The 24,921-nt window shown below is 27.2% G+C and overlaps 2 protein-coding genes and 1 long non-coding RNA gene across 5 annotated transcripts in view; 2 read left to right on the top strand and 1 right to left on the bottom strand.

The window, feature by feature from the left end:
* Positions 1-20,650, top strand: part of LOC109597277 (homeotic protein Sex combs reduced) — a 44,630-nt gene extending 23,980 nt beyond the window's left edge. For 2 of the 3 annotated variants that reach the window (XM_049965485.1, XM_049965486.1), the window contains 2 exons: positions 18,319-18,531; positions 19,379-20,650. In XM_049965485.1, the coding sequence (XP_049821442.1) occupies positions 18,319-18,531; positions 19,379-19,494 (329 nt within the window). In that variant the 3' untranslated portion in view covers positions 19,495-20,650. Of the gene's footprint in view, positions 1-18,318; positions 18,655-19,378 lie in introns of all 3 variants that reach the window. The other variant, XM_020012923.2, reaches the window with a different exon arrangement.
* Positions 20,651-22,218: 1,568 nt separating this feature from the next.
* Positions 22,219-23,268, bottom strand: LOC109597276 (uncharacterized). The gene is made up of 2 exons (XM_020012921.2): positions 23,105-23,268; positions 22,219-23,048 (listed from the first exon to the last, which is right to left on the bottom strand). The coding sequence occupies exons 1-2, from the start codon at positions 23,111-23,113 to the stop codon at positions 22,320-22,322; spliced, it is 738 nt and encodes a 245-aa protein (XP_019868480.2). The 5' UTR covers positions 23,114-23,268; the 3' UTR covers positions 22,219-22,319.
* A 192-nt stretch (positions 23,269-23,460) lies between these two features.
* Positions 23,461-24,270, top strand: LOC126264875 (uncharacterized). Its single transcript, XR_007547475.1, has 2 exons — positions 23,461-23,885; positions 23,941-24,270. It is a non-coding gene; the product is annotated as an uncharacterized LOC126264875 (long non-coding RNA).
* The last annotated feature ends 651 nt before the right edge of the window (positions 24,271-24,921 follow it).

Below are 24,921 nucleotides of genomic sequence, written 5' to 3'. Positions count from 1 at the left end.
TAACTGAAATGGCAATTATTTTTTTTAATTACTAACCTTAGATCTTATCCTTCTAATTGAATAATAGAATTACGTTATGCGGTGTAAGTAATTAATGATGGCCTGCGACTGCTAATTGTTCTTATTTAAATGGGGCCTATGAAAGTATTGTAATAAATTTGTCAATTATCATCATACATACATTCATTAACTTTCGCTCTTGCTTAAGTCATCACAAAGTTTACTCTATGAGAGAGTAAGTTTTAAAAAATAACAATAAGGCTTTAAGTTAATCAATCATCAATACAACCGATATATTAATTACCCGTATACGCCTCGCCGATTTAATATTAACAATTGAATTCGGCACGTCACACACTATATATCAATCGAACAAGTATGACAATTGAATGTACTGAAAGGCATCAATATTTTTTCATCTTATCGACACAATGTCAGTTCTACATTCGTACCGGGAATTCGTATTTAAGGTTGGCTGATATACAATGTTGTTTGTGCCTGTCATTCACTACGTTGTCACTCCATCTCGACATCCAGACTGATGACCTTTAATAAGGAACATCACATCGAGGTCATGTCGTAAATGTGAATGAAGGAACGAAAATGGTACCACTGAATTACAAAACATTAAAACAACTATTTCCTTATTTATGTAAGTCGCATACGTCCATTTTACAGATCTTTTCGTAACGTTCAATAGACGAAGTTCAAAGGTCCCGCAACAAACCGCCGTCCCTTATCTCCCATAAATTTTCTACAGTTTGATCCCGCGGACCACCCAGCCGGGGCACTTAAAAATGACGCGTCCTTATCTAATAATGAACGTTTAAGATGCAATTTCGCGTTTATTTTTGGCATTGGTACACGTCCGCACGGATGCCTGGCGTGCCTTCCACCCGGCACGTCAAATAGGCCAAGCAGATTTATGCCTGCGGGCCGCATAATTGGGCAATTGATTAATTTTTATGTTTTGCGGCGGAACCGCGGGGAAACGGCGACGATGGCGTACCGGCGATCGGACAGGTATCAGGAAACGCTTTGGTGATCACCCAGCGGCGCACCTCTCTCCAAATGAATTACTACTCCTGTCCAAATGTTTGTGAAAAATTCTAATTATCAAACCCAGAACTTCAGTTATTAATGGGACACTAAATTTACTGTTGCTTAAAGTTTAATAACGTTAAGAAAAAGAACTCTTTAATAGCTTCCTCCGATTTCAACTTCTTACTTGTCTGTTGTGAAAATTGTGGAGTAAAAAATGACAATTCTGGTTCACAAAAATAATTTCCTTCATCTTGTTCCTTCTTTTACTTAATTATGTTTCACTAAATTAAAATTTGTTTTTACAATATCAGTGGATTAATACACTCTAAATCATCATTATCATCAAAGTCAGCTTCATCATCTTTGTTTCCTTCATTTTACTACTAACTTTATGATGATTTTGAATTTTCAATGAATTAATGGTCTTACTCAAAATGTTTTAGAAGAAAGTTCAGTGAATTATGTATTATATAATTAATAAAACTAGATCTGTGATAAAAATTGATTGAACATTATGGATACTATTTTTTGAAGTTTACAGAAAATGATGAGTCTTTTAAAATACCAAAAATTAGACTGAATAAGTTTAAAATCAAAATCATCTTTATCTTAATTCTTTTCCTCAATTAATTTTATAATGATCTAATTTTCACTGAATTCAAAATTCTTTTTAAATTTCAGTGAATTAATGCTCTTAAAATGTTTTAGAGAAAAGTTTACTAATTATGTATTATATAATTAATTAAGCTAAAACTGTTTTAAAATTTGATTAAATATCACAAATACTTTTGTTTATAGATAATGATGAAGCTGATTAAGTTTAAAATCAAAGTCTCCTTCATCTTCAACTTTTTCCCAGTTTAATTCTTTTCCTGAATTAATTTTATAATAATCTAATTTTCGCTGAATTCAAAATTGTTTTTAAATTTCAATGAATTAATGTATTTAAAATGTGTTTAAGAAAAATTTATCTAATTATGTATTATATAATTAATTAAGCTAAAACTGTTTTAAAATTTGATTAAATATCAAAAATACTTTTGTTTATAGATAATGATGAGTCTTTTAGAATAACAAAATATAGGCTGAATAATTTCAAAATCAAAGTCTTCTTCATCTTCAACTTTTTCCAAGTTTAATTGTTTTCCTCAATTAATTTTATAATGATCTAATTTTCACTGAATTCAAAATTGTTTTTAAATTTCAGTGAATTAATGTTTTTAAAATGTTTTAGAGAAAAGTTTATCTAATTATGTATTATATAATTAATTAAGCTACATTTGTGATAAAATTTAAGTAAATATCACAGATAGTTTTGTTTGAAGTTTATAGCTAATGATGAGACTTTTAAAATAATAAAAAATAGGCTGAATAAGTTCAAAATCAAAGTCTCCTTCATCGTCAACTCTTTCTTATTTTAATTCTTTTCCTTAACTAATTTTATAATCATCTAATTTTCACTGAATTCAAAATTGTTTTTAAATTTCAGTGAATTAATATTTTTAAAATGTTTTAGAGGAAAGTTTATCTAATTATGTAATATATAGTTAATTAAGCTAGATCTGTGATTAAATTTGATTAAACATTACAAATACTTTTGTTTGCAGTTTATAGTTAATGATGAGACTTTTAAAATAACAAAAATAGGCTGAATAAGTTCAAAATCAAAGTCTACTTCATCTTCAACTTTTTTCTAGTTTAATTCTTTTCCTTAATTAATTTTATAATGATCTAATTTTCACTCAATTCAAAATTGTTTTTAAAGTTCAGTGAATTAATGTTTTTAAAATGTTTTAGAGGAAAGTTTATCTAATTATGTATTATATAATTAATTAAGCTAGATCTGTGATAAAATTTGATTAAACATCACAGATATTTTTGTTTCAAGTTTATAGATAATGATGAGACTTTTAAAATAACAAAAAATAGGCTGAATAAGTTCAAAATCAAAGTCTCTTTCATCTTCAACTTTTTCCTAGTTTAAGTCTTTTCCTTAACTAATTTCATAATTTTCAATGAATTCAAAAATGTTTTTAAATTTCAGTGAATTAATGCTTTTAAAATGTTTTAGAGGAAAGTTTATCTAATTATATATTATATAATTAATTAAGCTACATTTGTGATAAAATTTAATTAAATATCACAGATACTTTCGTTTGAAGTTTATAGATAATGATGAGACTTTTAAAATAACAAAAAATAGGCTGAATAAGTTCAAAATCAAACTCTTTTTCATCTTCAACTTTTTCCTTGTTTCATACTGAGCTAGATCTGTGATAGAATTTGATTAAACATCACAGATACTTTTGTTTGAAGTTTATAGATAATGATGAGACTTTTAAAATAACAAAAAATAGGCTGAATAAGTTCAAAATCAAAGTCTACTTCATCTTCAACTTTTTTCTAGTTTAATTCTTTTCCTTAATTAATTTTATAATGATCTAATTTTCACTCAATTCAAAATTGTTTTTAAACGTCAGTGAATTAATGTTTTTAAAATGTTTTAGAGGAAAGTTTATCTAATTATGTATTATATAATTAATTAAGCTAGATCTGTAATAGAATTTGATTAAACATCACAGATACTTTTGTTTGAAGTTTATAGATAATGATGGGAACTTTAAAATAACAAAAATAGGCTGAATAAGTTCGAAATCAAAATCTACTTCATCTTCAACTTTTTTCTAGTTTAATTCTTTTCCTTAATTAATTTTATAATGATCTAATTTTCACTCAATTCAAAATTGTTTTTAAAGTTCAGTGAATTAATGTTTTTAAAATGTTTTAGAGGAAAGTTTATCTAATTATGTATTATATAATTAATTAAGCTAGATCTGTGATAAAATTTGATTAAACATCACAGATACTTTTGTTTCAAGTTTATAGATAATGATGAGACTTTTAAAATAACAAAAAATAGGCTGAATAAGATCAAAATCAAAGTCTACTTCATCTTCAACTTTTTTCTAGTTTAATTCTTTTCCTTAATTAATTTTATAATGATCTAATTTTCACTCAATTCAAAATTGTTTTTAAAGTTCAGTGAATTAATGTTTTTAAAATGTTTTAGAGGAAAGTTTATCTAATTATGTATTATATAATTAATTAAGCTAGATCTGTGATAAAATTTGATTAAACATCACAGATACTTTTGTTTCAAGTTTATAGATAATGATGAGACTTTTAAAATAACAAAAAATAGGCTGAATAAGTTCAAAATCAAAATCTACTTCATCTTCAACTTTTTTCTAGTTTAATTCTTTTCCTTAATTAATTTTATAATGATCTAATTTTCACTCAATTCAAAATTGTTTTTAAAGTTCAGTGAATTAATGTTTTTAAAATGTTTTAGAGGAAAGTTTATCTAATTATGTATTATATAATTAATTAAGCTAGATCTGTGATAAAATTTGATTAAACATCACAGATACTTTTGTTTCAAGTTTATAGATAATGATGAGACTTTTAAAATAACAAAAAATAGGCTGAATAAGTTCAAAATCAAAATCTACTTCATCTTCAACTTTTTTCTAGTTTAATTCTTTTCCTTAATTAATTTTATAATGATCTAATTTTCACTCAATTCAAAATTGTTTTTAAAGTTCAGTGAATTAATGTTTTTAAAATGTTTTAGAGGAAAGTTTATCTAATTATGTATTATATAATTAATTAAGCTAGATCTGTGATAAAATTTGATTAAACATCACAGATACTTTTGTTTCAAGTTTATAGATAATGATGAGACTTTTAAAATAACAAAAAATAGGCTGAATAAGATCAAAATCAAAGTCTACTTCATCTTCAACTTTTTTCTAGTTTAATTCTTTTCCTTAATTAATTTTATAATGATCTAATTTTCACTCAATTCAAAATTGTTTTTAAAGTTCAGTGAATTAATGTTTTTAAAATGTTTTAGAGGAAAGTTTATCTAATTATGTATTATATAATTAATTAAGCTAGATCTGTGATAAAATTTGATTAAACATCACAGATATTTTTGTTTCAAGTTTATAGATAATGATGAGACTTTTAAAATAACAAAAAATAGGCTGAATAAGTTCAAAATCAAAGTCTCTTTCATTTTCAACTTTTTCCTAGTTTAAGTCTTTTCCTTAACTAATTTCATAATTTTCAATGAATTCAAAAATGTTTTTAAATTTCAGTGAATTAATGCTTTTAAAATGTTTTAGAGGAAAGTTTATCTAATTATATATTATATAATTAATTAAGCTACATTTGTGATAAAATTTAATTAAATATCACAGATACTTTTGTTTGAAGATTATAGATAATGATGAGACTTTTAAAATAACAAAGAATAGGCTGAATAAGTTCAAAATCAAACTCTTTTTCATCTTCAACTTTTTCCTTGTTTCATACTTTTTTTTTAATTAATTTTATGATGAATCAATGTTCTTACAAATGTTTCAGATAAATGTTTGTCTAACAATGTATTATACAATTAATTAATAAAACATGTTTGTTTAAAGTTGGGACATAGAATAACAAAAAATAGACTCAATATGTCTTCATCTTCAACTTCTTCCTTCTCTGATGAAGATGAAATATAAAATAATCATTTTTATATTTCATCTACTTTAATTTTTTTTTAATTATTTTGAATTTGAATTAATTCGGTATAACTAAAAATAATGTTCGTGGTATTTGTGATTCTTCTGTCGGCAAAGAGAAACTAATGTAATTCTAATCAATGAAAAATGCCCGTTCGTGTAATCTTGGCTCCGTCCATGGACCAGGTATTAGTGAAGGCTTTTTATAAGACCGAATGACTCCGAAGAATAAATGTTGCACGGGCAGGAGCACCGGCTATTTATAATCTGGAATATTTTACTACAACTGTTTGTAATTTACGAGGTCACACAAAGATTTATGGCCCAAGATTCTATACTTTTAGGATTAAAACAAACTCGAATTTTTATATATTCCCGAACAACAGGTATGTGAATAAATTATTGCCCGCTTCTAGTAGCATTTACTTCGGAAAGAAATATGCATATTTATACGTTATCGGTACCGGAGACACAAGATTGTTATCTTGGCTGATTTACGAGCGAGAATTAAAAATAACGTCAAAGATATAACGCTTAATTTTTTTTATCCTAAAAATTGGGTTTTAATCATTTTCCTCCGGTTGCATAATCCACATTATGACATTAAATTATTCTTTCGTTGTCACGTTGGGATGGTCACACTGGTTTTGTCATTTCAATGACAATTATTTATTCTCATTGATGCCCCTATTAAAAACGTCATATTACAATAATAATTATTTTTTGGTCAGTATGGAACATGACTGTCAAAATTTTATTAATTATGAAGAGAGAAAAATACAGAATTTGATCAAATATTTATAGTGACAGTTCTTAAATTCATCAAATATTACCATAAATGACAACAAAAGTGATTATAATGTAATTTGATATTTTATGAATTAAAATTTCTTGAATATATTAAACTGAAATCCATGAATGAATAAACTGTAACCTCACAGAAAAATATATATTAGAAAATATGTCAAAATATTTAAATCTAGATTTATTGAAAATTCAAAAAAATATAATTATAAGAATAATTTTGGAATTAATTTATTATGTTGGTCAATTTTTAGTCAAAAATTAAATGGATAATAAAATAAAAAATTAAATAAGATTATAAATTAAAATAGTGTTTAAACTCCAACTTTGTTTCTGTTATCGTTAATTAAAGAGAAGATAAAGATGTTTAATATTTAATATGAACAAAATTGTCGTTATCATTATTTTCAAAACTGAAACTTGTTTTGTCTCCTTCAGTCAAAAGAGACAACATATTTCTTCCTTGGAAGCTTTTTTAAATGTTTATAGTATACCACTTCTTAAATTTATTAAAATAGCAAAAGTAATTAAAAATGTGATTTGATATTTTATGAATTAAAATTTCTTGAGTACATTAAACTGAAATTCATGAATGATTAAACTGTAATCTTACAAAAAATATATATTACAAAATAAGTTAAAATATTCGAATCTAGTTTTATTGAAAATTCAGTAAATTAATTATTATAACTATAAGAATAATTTTAGAATTAATTTGTTAAGTTAATCAATTTTTCAGTCCAAAATTAAAAGGAAAATAAAATTGTAAATTAAATAATTTTGTCAATTAAAACTAAGATTGGGTTTAAACTACAACTTTGTCTCTGTTATCGTTAATTAAAGATAAGATATATTTAATATTTAATATGAACAAAATTGTCGTTATCATAATTTTCAAAACTGAAACTTGTGTTCTCTTCTTCAGTCAAAATGGACAACATATTTCTTCCTTGAAAGTTTTTTTAAATGTTTATAGTATATCACTTCTTAAATTTATTAAAATTTTACTATAAATGATACCAAAAGTAATTAAAATGTTATTTGATATTTTATGAATTAAAATTTCTTGAGTATATTAAACTGAAATTCATGAATGAATAAACTGTAATCTCACAAAAAATATATATTACAAAATATGTTAAAATATTCGAATTTAGTTTTATTGAAAATTCAGTAAATTAATAATTATACCTATAAGAATAATTTTGGAATTAATTTGTTAAGTTGATCAATTTTTTAACTAAAATTTAAATGGTTAATAAAATAATGAATTAAATAGAATTATCAATTAAAACTAAAATTGAGTTAAAACTTTATATCTGTTATTGTTAAATTAAAGATTAGTTGTTTTTAATATTTAATATTTACAAAATTAGAAATGATCAATTATTCCAATATTCATTAATCCTGACTCATAATGTAGAAAACAATTTGCTATTTTAAATATAGTATTTCAAAACCATAAATCGTCGAAGTAAACGTCACCAATTAGAAAATATTATCATAATTTATTATAACGTGGTAAAACTGCATATTTATGCAAGTATGTGAAAATAACTAAGATACATATTCAAAATAGAAATTTCAGAACAGCAACCTTTCCAAATCAGCTGTTCCATACAATATATTTAAGCCTCCATCGTACATAAGCCATAAACAAGAATTTGTTTCACCAACCGTTATTAGGAAGTGTGTAATCACCGTTAGTATAGCCATACAAGAGATGCAATTTTTCCCTGACGTTAGTGCTCAGTAAAATGAATATTTGAGGCATTTTTCGTCGTATTTACCGACTTAATTCAAATTTATTACAGACGTTGCACCTGTCTCGTGCATAACTCAGTCCAAAACGCACCAATATTTGATTACTTATTTATTGGTTTTAAGTAGTTGTCGAATTTAACAGCCATTAACCGTCGAAGAAGTACAGTGGGTGGTGGGGACCGTGCACAAAGAGCATCATTGTCCCTCCCTCGGAGTTTAGATGTCATTTCTGGCCCCGCTAAACTAATACCATCTGACGTGTTCCCCATGTCTCCCATTGTACCGGGGATGGATCCAGACGCTGTCGCGGCTCATTCACAGGCTCAAATATCACATATCTGACGCTGATTGGCATCTGCCTCCTTCACGTCTGAGCGTGGGTCCAGACTTTTCGTAACCAGAAAAAATTGTCTCTTATCGATTGCGGCCGATTTATCCTGGCTACTTGAGCAGCTAATTGCGTGATTCAACAACATCCATCAGCGGGCCCAAATGAATAATGTCGCATTTCGTAACTGTGCGTATAAACCTTAAGGCCACAATGATTTATGCGACTTCACAAAGCGTGGATTAAAATCGTTGTCAGGTTTGCACATTTGAATTTTCCGTTATTTCAGGAATTCGCTGCACTTAACTTGTGCATGAAAACCACTAATAATATTAATAATAAATAAATGGGTTCAAATTAAATTAAACAGGTGCAAAGATGCAATTTCTTAATCTTCCAAATGTGGCGTTAGTTTGTTCAATTACCAGCTAATACTACCCGCATTTATTGGGGTTTAATTGCACGTGAAATTTAAACGGGTTACAACGAATAAAAATCAAACTAACCCTTATACGTACGTGGAGTATGTGTCCAGTCTAATTTATAATTTCCTTTTAACGTTAAAAAACCCTAACTCGTCAATATCAGGGTCATTAACTGTGAATATGACGATAACAGGAGGTTTTGCCTGCTGTGAAACAATATTAAAAATTAATTAAGCACGTTGGTGTTATAAATTACACAGCTAAGAACAAAATCTTTAAACGTGTTCATAAAGAGCCATTATTTTTATCATTTATTGTAAACATCGATTGTTTCAAATAAACAATTAATTATAAAGCGGAATCACAAAGTGGTACAGAAGAAAAGATGTGTGTTATCGTAATTGTTTATGTTTCTCGTAATAAATTTTTATTATTAACATCATTAAACCAGTTATCTACGCGACCAAAATAAAAACACGCGGTGCTGTCACTTTCGAGAGACGTATATTAATGGCTTTAATAATAACGTAATTAGATAAGTACTTAACAGACTCATAAATTTCATATTTACAGTTTCACCATCTATTTAACGTTGCATTATTCAATTTATACGTGTTTTTTAACTTAGATACCTACTTTACCGTCCCTTACGTCAAACAAATTGGTTGTGCCGTTACAAACTATAAAAGGTCCACACGGCTAGACCTTATTCTTAAGGAAAAAAGGGCTTAAAAGACAAATAGTCTGTTTATAATGATCCTCTCGCATTATTTGCATGGGACAAAGGTATTAAGATCGCACGGTGAATTTGTTGTAATTGGATTTGCATTCAGCAATGCGAAAGAGGCAGAAAGGCAATTTGTCCAATCCTTTTAAGCCACAATGTCTGTCACATTGAAAGTAACAAGGCATTATTTATTGCCGCGATAATAAGTCATAAATAAAAGGTAACGCGAGTAATGTCAGATATTTTGCAAGGGTTCGGCCTTGCATGCAAATTTTTGCGAAATTTTGAGTTAGATTTACTACGGTTCTTCGTCCATTATGTTCCAAGGTTGACACTGGGTTAGTCTAGGTATAGCACGTCATCTTTTAAAATGAAATTGACATGATAACATCTAATTTATCATCTTATTTTAAACAATTTAAGAAAAAATGAAGCTGAACATGAAATTAAGTTTAGATTTTGAATAAAAAATGGAATAATTAAAAGTTGAGACACAGATCAGACTAAATTTGAAGAAAATTTTTGAAATTTTTGAAAATATTTCAAGTTATTTAATTACAAATCTATGAAATTTCTTATAAAAAATAGCAAAAAAGTCAGGAATGATGTTTTAAAGTTGAGAAGAAATTTAGCCCCTTCACGACAGCCAAATATGAAGAAAATATCAAATATTTATAAACGGACTTGAATAAACAAAATTATTGAAGATATTTTGAGGCTATTTAAATATAAATCTATGAAATTTTTTATAAAAAACTATAAAAAAGTTACAGGTGATGTTTTAAAGATGAGATAAAGGTTAGCACCTTCACGTCAGTAGATTTATATCAAATTTTAAACAAAAATTCAATAAAAATTATGACAAGGAATGTACCAAATTGGAAGAAAATCAATCTGCTATTTAAACCATAAAGTCTACAAAATTTGAAGATCCTAAATCAGTTTTTAATGATATACTAAGAGGACTTAAATAAATAATGTTTTTTCATGTCATTTAATTACAAATCGACGAATTTTTTTTGTAAAAATAGTAAAACCGTCATGGATGATGTTTTAAAGTTGAGAAGAAATTTAACCCCTTCATGACTGTAGATTTAAGCCAAATTTGAAGAAAATATCAAATATTTATAAACGGACTTGAATAAATAAAATTTTTGAAGATATTTTGAGGCTATTTAATTATAAATCTATGAAATTTTTTATAAAAAACAACAAAAGAGTTACAAGTGATGTTTTAAAGTTGAGATAAAGGTTAGCACCTTCACGTCAGCAGATTTACGTCAAATTTGAAACAAAGATTCAATAAAAATTATAACAAGGAATGTATCAAATTGGAAGAAAATCAATCTGCTATTTAAACCATAAAGTCTACAAAATTTGAAGAAAACACCAAAATCCTAAATCAGTTTTTAATGATATACTAAGAGGACTTAAATAATTCATATTTTTTAAGATTTTTTAACGTTATTTAATTACAAATCGATGAATTTTTTTTATAAAAAATAGTAAAACAGTCATGGATGATGTTTTAAAGTTGAGAAGAAATTTAGCCCCTTTACGACAGTAGATTTAAGCCAAATTTGTAAAAAACATCAAAATTAAATCTATATTTTATGGTATTATAAGAGAATTTTATGGTATTATAAGAGAATTTAATTAAATAAAATTTTTGAAGATATATCAAGAAATTCAATATATATTCAAAGAAATTTTTTATAAAAAATAATAAAAGGCTTTAAATAAATAAATATATTTTGAGATTATTTAATTGTAAATCTTTGATTTTTTTATAAAAAAATAGCAAAAAAGTTATATATGACGTTTTAAAGTTTAGAAGAAGGTTAACCCCTTTTGGTGTTATAAAATCTGTTTAATTTTTTGATATATAATAGGAGAACCATTAAATAAATAAAATATTTGAGGAAATTTTGAGGTTATTAAATACAAATCAATGATTTTTTTAATAATAAATAGCAAAAAGTGTATGATGATATTAGAAAATTTAGAAGAAGGTTAACCCCTTGGTGTTGAAATTTGGTTAGGTTAGGTTAGATAGATTCATATAAATACTAATGAAAATTGTGAAGTCAGTCAGTGGGTTAATTTTGTAAAATACCAAAAATGTCTAGTTTTAAAATTTAGCACTAGGTTAGGTCCCTGGGGGTTAAAAGAAAATAGTCCAACAATTTATTGAAAGTAATAGAGTTATTTAGTGTAAATTTATGAATGTTATAGATTATATTTTAAAATTTAGAACCAGATTAACCCTCTTGCTGTCAAAACAATATTAACGAGAAACTTAAGAAAAATTTTGAAAAATTTCAAAGTAGATTTACTCCACTTCTTCGTCCATTCTGTTCCAAAGCTGACATTGAATGACTCTGGGTGCAGTACATCATATCTTAAGATGAACAAAAAACCTATTTAAATGTATTAATCAAACTGATATTAAAAATAAATATAATTTATCATGTTATTAAAAATAAATCTCATTTCAATTTTTAACAGGTCCTGACCCGGGAGCAATAAAACTCGTTCACCAATTAAATTAAATTATAGATAACATAAATAATGATTATTTAAACAAATTTATATACACAAATGATGACACCATTTATAAAATTAGACTTGAATGCTCTTAGTATCAAATACAAACATCAACAAATCTATAATTATAAATGATTTAACTCTTGAGACTTGGGCGAACTACTGGAATTTGATTGTTGGACCCCTTATGTTACATTGTTGCATTAATACTTAACTTTAGGAAAGCCGTTGTGTAAATAAATAATTAGTTGTGCGGTGAAATGTATCCTTTAGGAGAGAATTCTTATCTTCATCTAACAATAAATAATATTTTTGACAAAAGCTGCAGCACCATTGCAAGGCACATAAATATTAATGAGCCGCATTAAGTCAAGAGGGTAATTAATTGGCCTGTTCAATGGATTAACAATATTACGTAGGCACCATGAATATCTTAGCATAAAACACCGTGGAGTGTAAAAAGTGAAGCAGTTATTAATCAGATAGGTGTTGAAGTTTGAGTCTAATTGGCTGGTACTAACACGGCCATTTTTACAATCATATTACATATGCTGCTTGAATTTTTAATTAATAATTTATCAAGTGATACGCATCTTGAATAACTAACTTGAATGTAAAATATTAATATAATTTGTCCCCCGGTTAATATTTAATTCTAATTTAAAGTGGTTCATTAAAAATGTTGCATCAAGTCATAAATAGAACACTTGTAGCTTTTTCGAATACCAAAGATTTACAACACACACAAATGCTAGATTATTTCAAAAGTGACAGCCATGCCAAAAATACGGTTCGTACACGGACGGCGATATAAAATAAAACATGTGTGTGACAATTATTTTTTTCCTTATTTCATTGCCAGATTTAAGAATTATTTGCGTATCGGTATATAAAAATACACCCGGCGTATGATTTATGCGTGTGCTTTGGACGTTTTATTTATCTTAGCCGTCTATTAAAAAATAACTTTACATTTTGGAACGGACGTCGCGTGTTTTTGAAAAATATCGGGTCATTATTGTACACTTGTAAGTTGTTCCGGCGATTATAAAAGAGGTTAATCAATGCGAGTTTGGGGTAAATAAAATGGCTCAGAAATTGAGCTCATTTCTTCATTTAAAGCGGCCTCAATAAGTCTTCCAGCGCTTCGCCGTTGGTTACCAACGTCTAGCGTCGACGGCGCAAAAGGGCTGATGTTGGCGTGGGTGCCACATTATTTATGATCCACCTTCGGAAACGTGAATCCGATACCTTGTTCTACATGCCTTTATCGCTGCATTAATTGTTTTAAAATTGTTTCGGGATACAGCTAATTTTTACCTTGTACGTAGATCGGCATCCATATCTGGGCCCTGTGGAATGTACCGCCGCGTAATAAATGAAGCCGATGAGAAAATATTTCATGCCGGACAACGGTCTTATAAGTTGCAATGAAATACGGCCCGTCCGGTTAAAGTAATTCACCGCTTTGGTGCTGATTAAGGATTTCATCTTGGTCTAAATATAGGTTTCCTGTCGCAGGACGCAAAACACAAATTGCTGGCGTGCACGTACCTGTTTTTATCATCACTCAAACACAATTTTTTTCCCGCCACTCATAAAATAGAAAGGCGATTATGCGTTTAAAAATTTATTAATTAAATACCAAACCTATCTCACGATAACCGTCAGTTTCCACATATATTATTTCGCATTCTAATTTATGGCCACTTTTCACATATTTATACATCTGTTAGAATGTTCCTATAATTCATTTTCGTGAACAGGTGAAACTGTGGTGCAATCTGGGTTGGTGGAAAAAACTCGAATTGACGCCAGCCTCAAAGAAAATGAAGTTGTGCTTATGAAATTAAGTTTTGATTTATTTGTTTCAATACTTTGATGTTTAGCACGTACGAATTTATGTATTTGTTATTTCTTCTGTACAATTTAAAATTGTAAACGTTTATTTTTAAAAAATCATTTAATAGGTGGAATCCAATTTTTTTTTGTTTGTTTTTTCCTTTCAATCTCCTTTTTTGAAGATTTTTTGAATTTCATTGATTTTGTTCCTTCAAAATTTTGACTGAAAATTAGAAAAATGTTAAATGACTTTAGGTTTACCTCAAATTTGAAATAAAAAAGTAATTATAAGAGGCCTATTTTTTTTTTAATTCAATATGTAACTGAACTTTTTTTAAGTTGATTTTGAGAATATTTTAAAAGGTTATATTTTTTGGAGTATAACTGTTAAATTTGAAGAAAAGTTGAAATTTTGAATTGAATTTTGAAATTTTTGGATTTTAGGTCTAGTAACTCTTCATTTTATAAAAATATTGATGAAAAAATCAAAAAAGAAAATATATTCAAAATAATAATATTGAAATGTGTGCAAAATTTGAAGAAAACAACATTAGGTAAAAATATACTTTATCAACTGAAATTTTGAGGTCTTTTAGAATTTTCAAAGACATATTTTCAGAATTTATAGTAGAATCTCCATTTTTATCTTCACCCCTTATAAAAATTATGGTTAAGATATAAGAAAAAGAAGATTATGGTTAAGATATAAGAAGAAAGGAATACTCTTATTTATACAGTTTTTATACAGTATTTATACAGTTTTTAAGTAAATATTATAGGAACTTCAAGTAGAATAAACTTCTTCATTTTAAACTCATTATTTCTAAACACTCTTTATATACATGATTATGAAGAAATATGAAAAAGAAGATAATAATTAAAATAAAATTATTGAGATGTGTACCAAATTTGAAGAAGACTGTTTTAAAACTGAAAATGGTAAAGTTGCAGAATCGGTCACTCTAAGGAATATTTGTAGCGCATGCGTCAACTGGATTTGAAATCGTCTGTTTCGGAGATTTTAGACAGCATAGTTGCCAGATTTCATTTTTAACGAAATATGTAGAGAAATGATTTTTAGAAAAATATATATGTAATTTATTATGTTTTTCATGTATGACTTATATTATTTATGTGGTTGAATTCGAAAAGAGATAAAATTCAAATCACTTTATTAATTAGTATATTCATTTTTTATTTACTCTATATTTCTTTGGTAGTTTAACTATCTAATTAAAAGTTCTTTATTAAATAATTAGGTAAATTTTCAAAGGTAAATTAGGTAAATTTACAACATTAATATAAAATTAACAAAAAAGATATATTTATATATTTTATAATAAAAAACAAAATCAATTAAAACAAAAAAATCTATTCCACTGGATATACTCCCTAATACAATTTAAAATGCTCATAAACATATTATGATTTTTAAATTTATTTCTCCATATGAATTCGTGAAGGTACGATGGAAACAGATCTTCCGAGGAACAGTCATGGTCTATGTAACTCGAAAAAAATTGTTCAATGCAAATATAGTATAAATTGATTAATAAATTGGAATAAATTAAAAAATAATAAAAATTAAAAACATTTTTAATTAAATACAATACAATTATCTATATAGTAAAATATATTAATTAATTAACGACCCGTATCAATAAATTAAGATTGTACAAAAAAAATAATAAATGCAGCACACAAATAATCTATAAAGTAAGATAACTTAAAATATGACTGCTAACAAATTAAAAATAATCTTACTAAAGGAATAAAAGTAAAATATTTTAAAAATGAGAAAGATCTATAAAGTAAAATATATTAAATGAGCATACAAATAAATTAAGAAAGTAATTAGCAGAAGAATAGGAATAATATATTGTTTTTAAAAACGCCATGAGAATATAATCTGTAAAGTATAATATTTTAATAATGAGCAATAATCATCAAATTAGAAGAAATAATATACTTACCAAAAAAATAAAAAGTATAATACATACACAACAACACAACAATAATTCAACCATAAAAAATGATTTGGATATTTTGACCGTTGCAAACCGACAACACTGCACTTCAAAATGTTCAAGAAGCGCGAAATCAGCGCCTCACGACGCATGCGCTAGATAATGTTCCTTAGAGTGACCGATTCTGCAACTTTACCCTGAAAATAATATTAAAGAAAATACTTCGAAAATTAGAATTTTAAGGCCCAATAAAATTTTCAAGAAGACTTTATGGGAACCTTCATTACGATAATCTTCTAAAAAATTAGACAAGATTAATATTAATTTTATTTAAATATGTGCTAAATTTGAAGAATATTGTTCCTGACTGAAAAAATTATTAGAAAAAACATACTTTCAAAATTGAAGTTTTGAGGTGAAATTACTTTACTTCTTAGAGTCTCAAGAAGACAATAATCAAAATAAAATTATTGAGATGTGCACCAAATTTGAAGAACATTGTTTCAAAACTGAAAAAAACATTAAAGAAAAATTTTTAATACACATGATTATAAAGAAATATGAAAAAGAAGACATAAACAAAATAAAATTATTGAGATGTGCACCAAATTTGAAGAAAATTGTTTCAAAACTGAAAAAACTATTAAAGAAAACTTTATAAAAACCGATAATCCTCTAAAAAATAAGATAAGATAAAAAATAATTTTAATTAAATATGTGCCAAATTTAAAGAATATTGTTTCAAAACTGAAAAAAATATTAGAAAAAATATACTTTAATATTGAGTTTTGAAGCGCAATAACTTTACTTTTTAGAGTTTTCAAGGACCTTTTTCAGAACTTGTAGGAAAATAACACTCTTCATTTTTATGCTCTTAATTAAATGACACCCCTTATAAAAATTGTGGTGAAGATGTTTGAAAAAGAAGACAATATTCAAAATAATGTTATTGAAATATATGCCAAATTTGAAGAAAATTATTTTGAGATAGAAATACTTTGATAACTCTAATTTTGAGGTTCAATATCTATCTTCCTTATTTATACAGTTTTTAAGAAAATATTATAAGAACTTCTATTAAAATAATCTTCATTATTCCTAGACACTCTTTATTAACATGATAATGAAGAAATATGAAAAAGAATACAATAATCAAAATAAAATTATTGAGATGTGGACGAAATTTGAAGAAAATTGTTTCAAAACTGAAAAAATTAGAGAAAATACTTCGAAAATTACAATTTTGAGGCCCAATAATACTGCTACTTTTAGAATTTTCAAGAAAACTTCTCTAAATCCTCTAAAAATAAGAGATTCAAAATAATGTATGTGTTTTAGATGTGTACCAAATTTAAAGTTGGGGAAATCATTAGAAATAATTATTTTGAAAACGAAGCTCATTTTTAAGAAAATGTTATAAGAACTAGAAGAGTAATTCTCTTCATTCATTGTTTGTTTATATAATATTGAAGAAGAAGAAAAAAATCATTTTTAAGAAAATGTTATAAGAACTAGCACAATAATTATCTTCATTCACTCTTTATTAATAAATAATAATGAAGAAGTAAGAAAACAAAGACAAAGCTAAAGGCTTTCTTTATTTTTGTAAGGTATTTTCTTCATCAAATCACATCATGAATTACTTGTTCAATTATATACATAACCTGCTATTGATGTTACAAAGGAGACGTTGTTAGAAGCAGTACCTTAAAAGACTCAAAGCCTTTAACAATAATAGTAAGTCTATATAAGGAAATAATGAAATATGTTTTATATATTTTTTATTATAAATGTTTCGGATACAAAGAAAAACATAGTTCCCGAAGTTATTCCGGTAAACAATGACTGAGGCGTCTCCGCGAGTAGTACGCAGCCACCAATGATGGATCGCAACAAATCGCAGTCCCGCCAAGTCTCATCGCCCACGCGCCGCGATCTATTTAAGTTTTAAGGTGCAAACCCAATTATAACCGAAGCGACATTAGCGCACGATCTTCAAAACCCCGACATCAAAATGATATACAAACGTTTCGCAATCCCCCCGACATGGCCAAATGACACCGCGGTCCGTAATTCACCGCGAGGCATAGGTGTTTTGTAGCGCGTCGCCCCCAACAAGAGCCAGCAAAGACTGGCTGCCCGAATAAATCAAAACCGTTGGCCACGGGCCAGAAACTACGGGCCACTCTGCCAGGATTAACCCGTCAATCGGGCCGAGATTTCCTGATTAAAACATCTGCTCCATTACTCAAACCTTCCTTTAGGAACTCTTCAATCAATGAGTCTTTTATTGTTGCAGGTACTGTTAACGCTAACGGCGAAACGAAACGACAGAGGACATCTTACACGCGATACCAGACGCTAGAGCTGGAAAAGGAGTTCCACTTCAACAGGTACCTGACAAGGCGGAGGCGCATCGAAATTGCTCACGCTCTCTGTCTCACCGAACGACAGATCAAAATCTGGTTCCAGAACAGGAGGATGAAGTGGAAGAAGGAGCACAAGATGGCCAGTATGAATATCGTTCCATATCACATGTCCCCCTACGGACATCCTTATCAATTTGACTTGCATCCTAGCCAATTTGCCCATCTCGCTACTTAGGATGTTTTTTATTGTGATTCAAATTTTATAGGTATTTTTATTTTATTTATTATTTAATAAGCCATCTTTGACGTTCACCTCTTTGATTGTTAACACTGAAAGTTTGTCACAAAATTCAATTATCCTTTTTAGTATTTAGTTAACGTCAAAGTTTGCTTTTAAACTTGACATCTACATATTTCCCCTTATTGTTAATTAACGAATAAGCTTTTAAAAAGTTATTCAATAAACCTAGATGTTAGAGTAGATCTCAAGAAGTTTTGCTTTATTATTTTTTATTCGTTGTGATGTTCATGCATGCTTTACTGTGGACAAATTTTATATATTAAAAATTTGACAACAAATTCGGAATCACACAGGGAATTGTTGTGTATTAAAAAAAACGGTTTACTGTAAATATTACTGTGTTGGATAATAAATTAAAAGTGTTAAAATTGACTTTTGTTTGATTTTTTGTTAAGTAGAGTTAGTAGTGTATGATATTCCTAGTGAAAGACGTCTTTAAAAAGGTAGAAGTTGAAGAATCCATCTAGAGGTCACAGTATTTCTCAATCGATAAGATCTCATGCTCAAACAATCAGTAAGCCTCCAAAATTGACTTAGGAAGAAGGTGTATTTCATTGAATTGGAGCAAAAGCTTATGGTTGAGAAATGCAGACACCAAAAGTAAGATGTAGTTGTTGTTGCATAAGAAAGCTCCCATCCCCTTGCCCCAAGTGGACTGCGTCAGTCTAAAGCTTGCTTGCCTTTTCCAGATTTCCATTTGGCGTCCCTGCAGGACGAAGGATACGCATTCCACCAGGCCATGGGGATGGGGGGTATGGGACCCATGCAGCGCGGCCTCTACGCCTGCGGCAGCCCGTACAGCTAGCCCTGGGCCACCTACAACGGAGACTGCGGACCATCTTAGGTCCACGTTCGGATCTCAGGACGGTCTCCGGGCGCTGTACCACGCCGAATCAAGTCGGCGATGTCTCGCAGCGATTTCGCCATGGTGGACTTGAAGCGGGGTGACGTACAGCGTTGAATCATACTCATTTTTATTCTGTGCCAATGGACATTGAAAGTATTGGTACGGTGTTGAACTGTGAACAAACGAATAATTTAACTACTATAGTCGAATTTCATATTTGTGTCATAATTTTCTCGTTGTCCCAAAACAGAAAGTTTTACTACGTTTACTGAATGTTATTTTCGCGTTGGCATACTAAAATCAATTTGATATGCACATTACATTTTTTTTTTTGCACATTGATTTTTTAGAGTTTTTTGTTAATTTTTTTCTTAATCGAGTTCAAATGTGCAATATTGTTAAATTTGTATTTGATTTTGTTGATTAATTGTAATATATAAAGTGATTTTTATACTAAACATTAACTGGAATTTCACTCTAACTGTCAGACTATTGAAAAATGTTGTTTTTTATATGTAATATAAAATGTGGCGATTAGAGTGGCTCTGGATACTGAAAAGTATATAAAAAAAATTGTGAAAAGACACTATGCTCACGTAAATATAGGTGGAAGAAAAAACAAAAGTGTGATTATTTAGATTGATAGGTTTTAGTGTATATAAATTATAGACCCCTCCCACATTTTGTAAATATATTCGCATTACTATAAATTATTAAGTTATGTATTGAGTGAAAGGAATAGAATAAATGTATATAAAATATTTTAAAGCTCCCCTGTATAGAACACCTCAAGCATATATTTAAATAAACTATAAAGTTTTTAATTTTGACATTTTTTATTTTGGATTACTCAAAAAACGGCGTACCTATTTTATGTGCAGTATTTATTATTTTTAATCAAACCGTACTGAGGAAATATGTGTAAAATTGTATTATAGTGTCTATATATTTAGCTCAATATTGTTTATAAATAAAAATCATTGTTTAATTTTATTTATGTATTTGTATTTTTGTGTGTGCGTGTGGATATTGGTACAATTTAGATTGTACAACAAATTAATATTAATTATTGTTGTAACTGTCCACCATCAATAAAAACCATTAATAAAGTTTATATTTGTTTTATTTATTTACTGACAATTAATAATTTTATACCTACATTATTCTTTTTAATTTTATTTTAATTTATTTTATTTAATTTTATCGTTTTTATTTTACTCTATTTATTTTATTTATTTTTATTTTATTTTATTTATTTTTTATTTATCTTTATTTTTTATTTATTATATTTATTTTAATGTGTTTTAAGTTTTGTTGGATTTTATTTTATTTTGCCATTATATTTTATATTTACAGAGTTTATGTTGATTGAATAATTTAATAATTTTGAACCTTATTTTATCTTATTTTGTCTTATTTTATCTTATTTTATCCTATTTTATATTATTTTACCTTGTTTTATCCTATTTTATTTTATTTTATCTTATTTTATCATATTTTAAATTATTTTATTATTATTTATTTTAATATTTTGTCTTATTTTATTTTAATATTATTATAATTATAGTCTAAGGCATTTATCTAAAAAATAAATAAATAATTTATTATTTTATATTTTTTACCTTATTTTATCTGTTTTTTTCTTATTTTATCTTATTTTTATATTGTTTCATCATGTTTTTTCTTTATCTTGTTTTATACTATTTTATCTTATTTTAACTTGTTTTATCTTATTTTAAATTAATATATTATTAAATATTTTAACTTTTTTAATTTGTCTTATTTTATTTTAGTATTATTATAATTATTTTTTATAGACTAAGATAAAAAATAAATAAATAAATTTGTATATAATTTATTTCAAATGAAACAGAAGACTGAATTTATCTTTAAAATGTACAGAAAAAGACAAATTTAACTAAAATACATAATTTGTGACAAAATTATATAAAATAATGATAATATTAAAATATTTTAGCTTATTTTGTCTTATTTTATCTGGTTTTCTCTTATTTTATATTATTTTGTCTTGTTTTTTCTTACTTTATCTTATTTTAACTTTTTTGTCTTATTTTAACTTATTTTATTATTATTTATTTTAACTTTTTTCAAGTCTAAGTAATTTATTTAAAAAAATAAATAAATAAATTTGATTTGAATTTGATTTTTTTTTCAAACGAAACAGAAGACTGAATTTATCCTTAAAATGTACAGAAAAAGACAAATTCAACTAAAATACATAATTTGTGATAAAATTATGAAAAATAATGATAAATTTTTCATTTATAAACCATTCATTTTATTTTATTTTATTTTATTTTATTTTATTTTATTTTATTTTATTTTTTTGAAGTTGATAACTAATAATCTTAAGAATTATTTTTATTGTATTATTAAATAGAATTTACAAAATTATCATCATTAAATACAAGATGTATTCTGGGTTGCATATATTTATTATATTAGCTATGATACTTTTGAATATTTTATCCTCAAAGTTAGTTACTTAAACTTATTTAACTAAAAAACTTATTTTATTATTATTATATTATTATTATTATTATTATTATTAATAATAATACTCATTAGTCTTCCTAATGTGTTACTTAAGGTTTCAATACACAGAAAATGTACACACAATAACTTATATACAGAAGTATTCATATTAAAATAGTCTGCATGTTAAGAAAACATCTTTATTTTATAAAATATAATACTATAAAATATTATTTTGTTTGTCAAATATATACTACATTTGTAGAAGTCATTTCAGCGAAACTACATTATCTAAATGATAGTTTAAACTGAGGATTAGGAACCAAATTCCTTGGAAACACGAGACAATTCTTCAAGTCCCGCCAATCGTCTCTAAAATACGAATAATCCCTGCTGACACTTTCGCACCTCAGAACTTCCGAGTTCTTGTAAGTGCGCAAAGAAATTTTAAAGCCAGCCTTCCTATCAAACAACGAGTGCATCTGAAAATATCTTGCTCTGGTGAATTTGATGATGCTTAAAATCAATAATCCTTTGGGTTCTTCCGTTTCGTCGTGTATAATTTGTACACAGGCTCCGTCTTCGTATTGTATGGATATGTGGGTGTCTCTGCTGCGAACGTTCTCCGAGTGATGTTGCCTGCAGTGACTTAAGAGAAGGCGAGCATTTCCTTTCCAATTGCAGGTTGTTATGGGGTACACAGAAAACGGACAATTTATTATGGTGTAGTCGCATGCTTTCAAGTGAGAGACAACTTCTTCTGGTACACCTATAAACCCACAACCTTCGTCTTTGTTTGAGCAAGGAAAGCTGAACAACTTTACTGCTTTCTCCAGTTTGAAGTTGTGGTCGTCCAATTTTTGACCCCGACAGTACGGGCAGAGGTGAGTCAGGGTGAAGCAGTTGTTGCAAAAGTTGTGACCATTTTCGCACATTCGAATTGGAGGGAACAAGTAGTTGTAGCAAACCTTACATTCGAATTGGTCCAGAAGCTCAGGGCTTGGTATTTCGTTCATCTAAAATGGTACTTTGATGAATATTTGATGTTATTGTTTTATTAATGCAGCATTACCTTGTTCATTTAAACTAAATTCTGTTTTGTCACCTCGATGGCAGACCAAGCACTAATATTATCTGAAAAAAATAATAATAAAATACACTAGTAAGCAAAATTTGACTGACAGTTTTAAACTATTGGACAATAATGTGTGTTTTAAAATGGATCATTGTCTTCAAACTCATAGATCAAATTCAAATGGTAAAGAGGCATTTTTAATACAATACACTTCTTCTTATTTTAACCTGGGCAAAGTGACATTTGAAATCTTGACTATATCTGTGCGTCATTCCACAACATAAATCTGTCGTCAAAGTTTCAACCTCGAGATGTTTTAATGCATTTATGTAGGAATTCGTATTTTACGTAAATTTACGCATGCAAAAGAACCATATGCAAATCGTTCTTTGTTGATATTTTTTGAATGAGCCCGATTCCGAAGTCGGATGAAGAAATGATGACAAAGAAGACTTTATTTTGATTCCTGACCACCAGCCACTTGATGCCAGCCTCGATCTGAGACCTGGCGACATTTACATTTGTAATGCGATGCAATGCGGAGTACTGTCGGCAATTTATGTCCTTTTGTGTGTGTACTTTCATTTTTTAGACGTTCCGTGCCTTCGTGCGATTTATTTATGCTGTCGACTTGTGTTACTTGGCGTGTAACAAGTTCCCATTAAATAATTCATGCCAAATGCCAAAAAAATAAAGGAAGAAGAAGGATTTACTCCACTTAAAAGGAAAAGAATTAACAACATGTTTTATATTATCTTACAGAACAAGGATTATAAAAGTTAGTGATGCTTATTAAGTCACCTTAAATATTGAACATATTTTCTATTTTGTAGAAACTCATTTTAAACTTATATATAATTGGTGAAGCTACTTTTGGAATGATAATAGTAATGAATTTAAATATAGCTTATCGAGAGACTAAAGTAAACCAAAAACACCTAATTAATTCAATTAACTCCAATTCCTCATATTATTAAGTTTCCAAATAAGTTATATATAGATAAGTATATCTATATGTAGTATTTATGAAGAATTTTTTACAGTTTATTTAATTTTATAGTTGTAGTTTTCTACTTTACTGTGACAGTAGCTCTATTAACAGAACTTGGAACTTAAGAAAAAGAAGAAATCTTCCACGTGAAATAAATGATTTATGTTATGAATTTATGTGAAAAATATTTATTTTTATTAATTAAAGGGTATAAAAACCTTTAAAAGTATTTCTGAAATGTATATATTATAAAAATTTTCTTCAGATTTCTTAAATTAATTCAAATGTAGGTATAAGAAAAAAGTAATCTGGGCTGCATAGGTTACATTTTACAGAATTCGACTCAATATCACTCCTTATAGAACTAGTTATAGTATTGACCGTTTAGATGGCGCACTAGCCGTTTATTTAACTTCTTATTTTTGTTTATCAAGCATATTTTGTCTTTAGAAAAATTTTGTAAATGTGAAGTGGGTGTGTTAACTTAAATTTATATTATAGGCGGAATTAGAGTCAATTATTCACGTTTAAGAAGAATTAATAGTTTAAGAGAAGTGACATACATTATTCATTCTAAAAATATCTTTAAAAATTTTATTAGTTATTTAAACATAATTTATTTTTATTATTAATTCAAATTCATTTAAATAATAAATATCCAGTTTAAATAATTTAACTTATTTAAACTGCAGAACTTTAACAACCCCCTGATTTTTATGAAATTAAATGATATTATTATTATTATGTTTTTTAATATTTTAAAAGTCATTTAAGTATTCTAAACTTAATTTATTTAATTGACAATAAATATTATATTTAACTT

The sequence above is a fragment of the Aethina tumida genome, chromosome 3 (genome assembly GCF_024364675.1).
Source record: "Aethina tumida isolate Nest 87 chromosome 3, icAetTumi1.1, whole genome shotgun sequence".
Classification (NCBI taxonomy): domain Eukaryota; kingdom Metazoa; phylum Arthropoda; class Insecta; order Coleoptera; family Nitidulidae; genus Aethina; species Aethina tumida.
The sequence above is the reverse complement of the archived record's forward strand: the minus strand, read 5'-3'. Positions and strand labels throughout refer to the sequence as shown.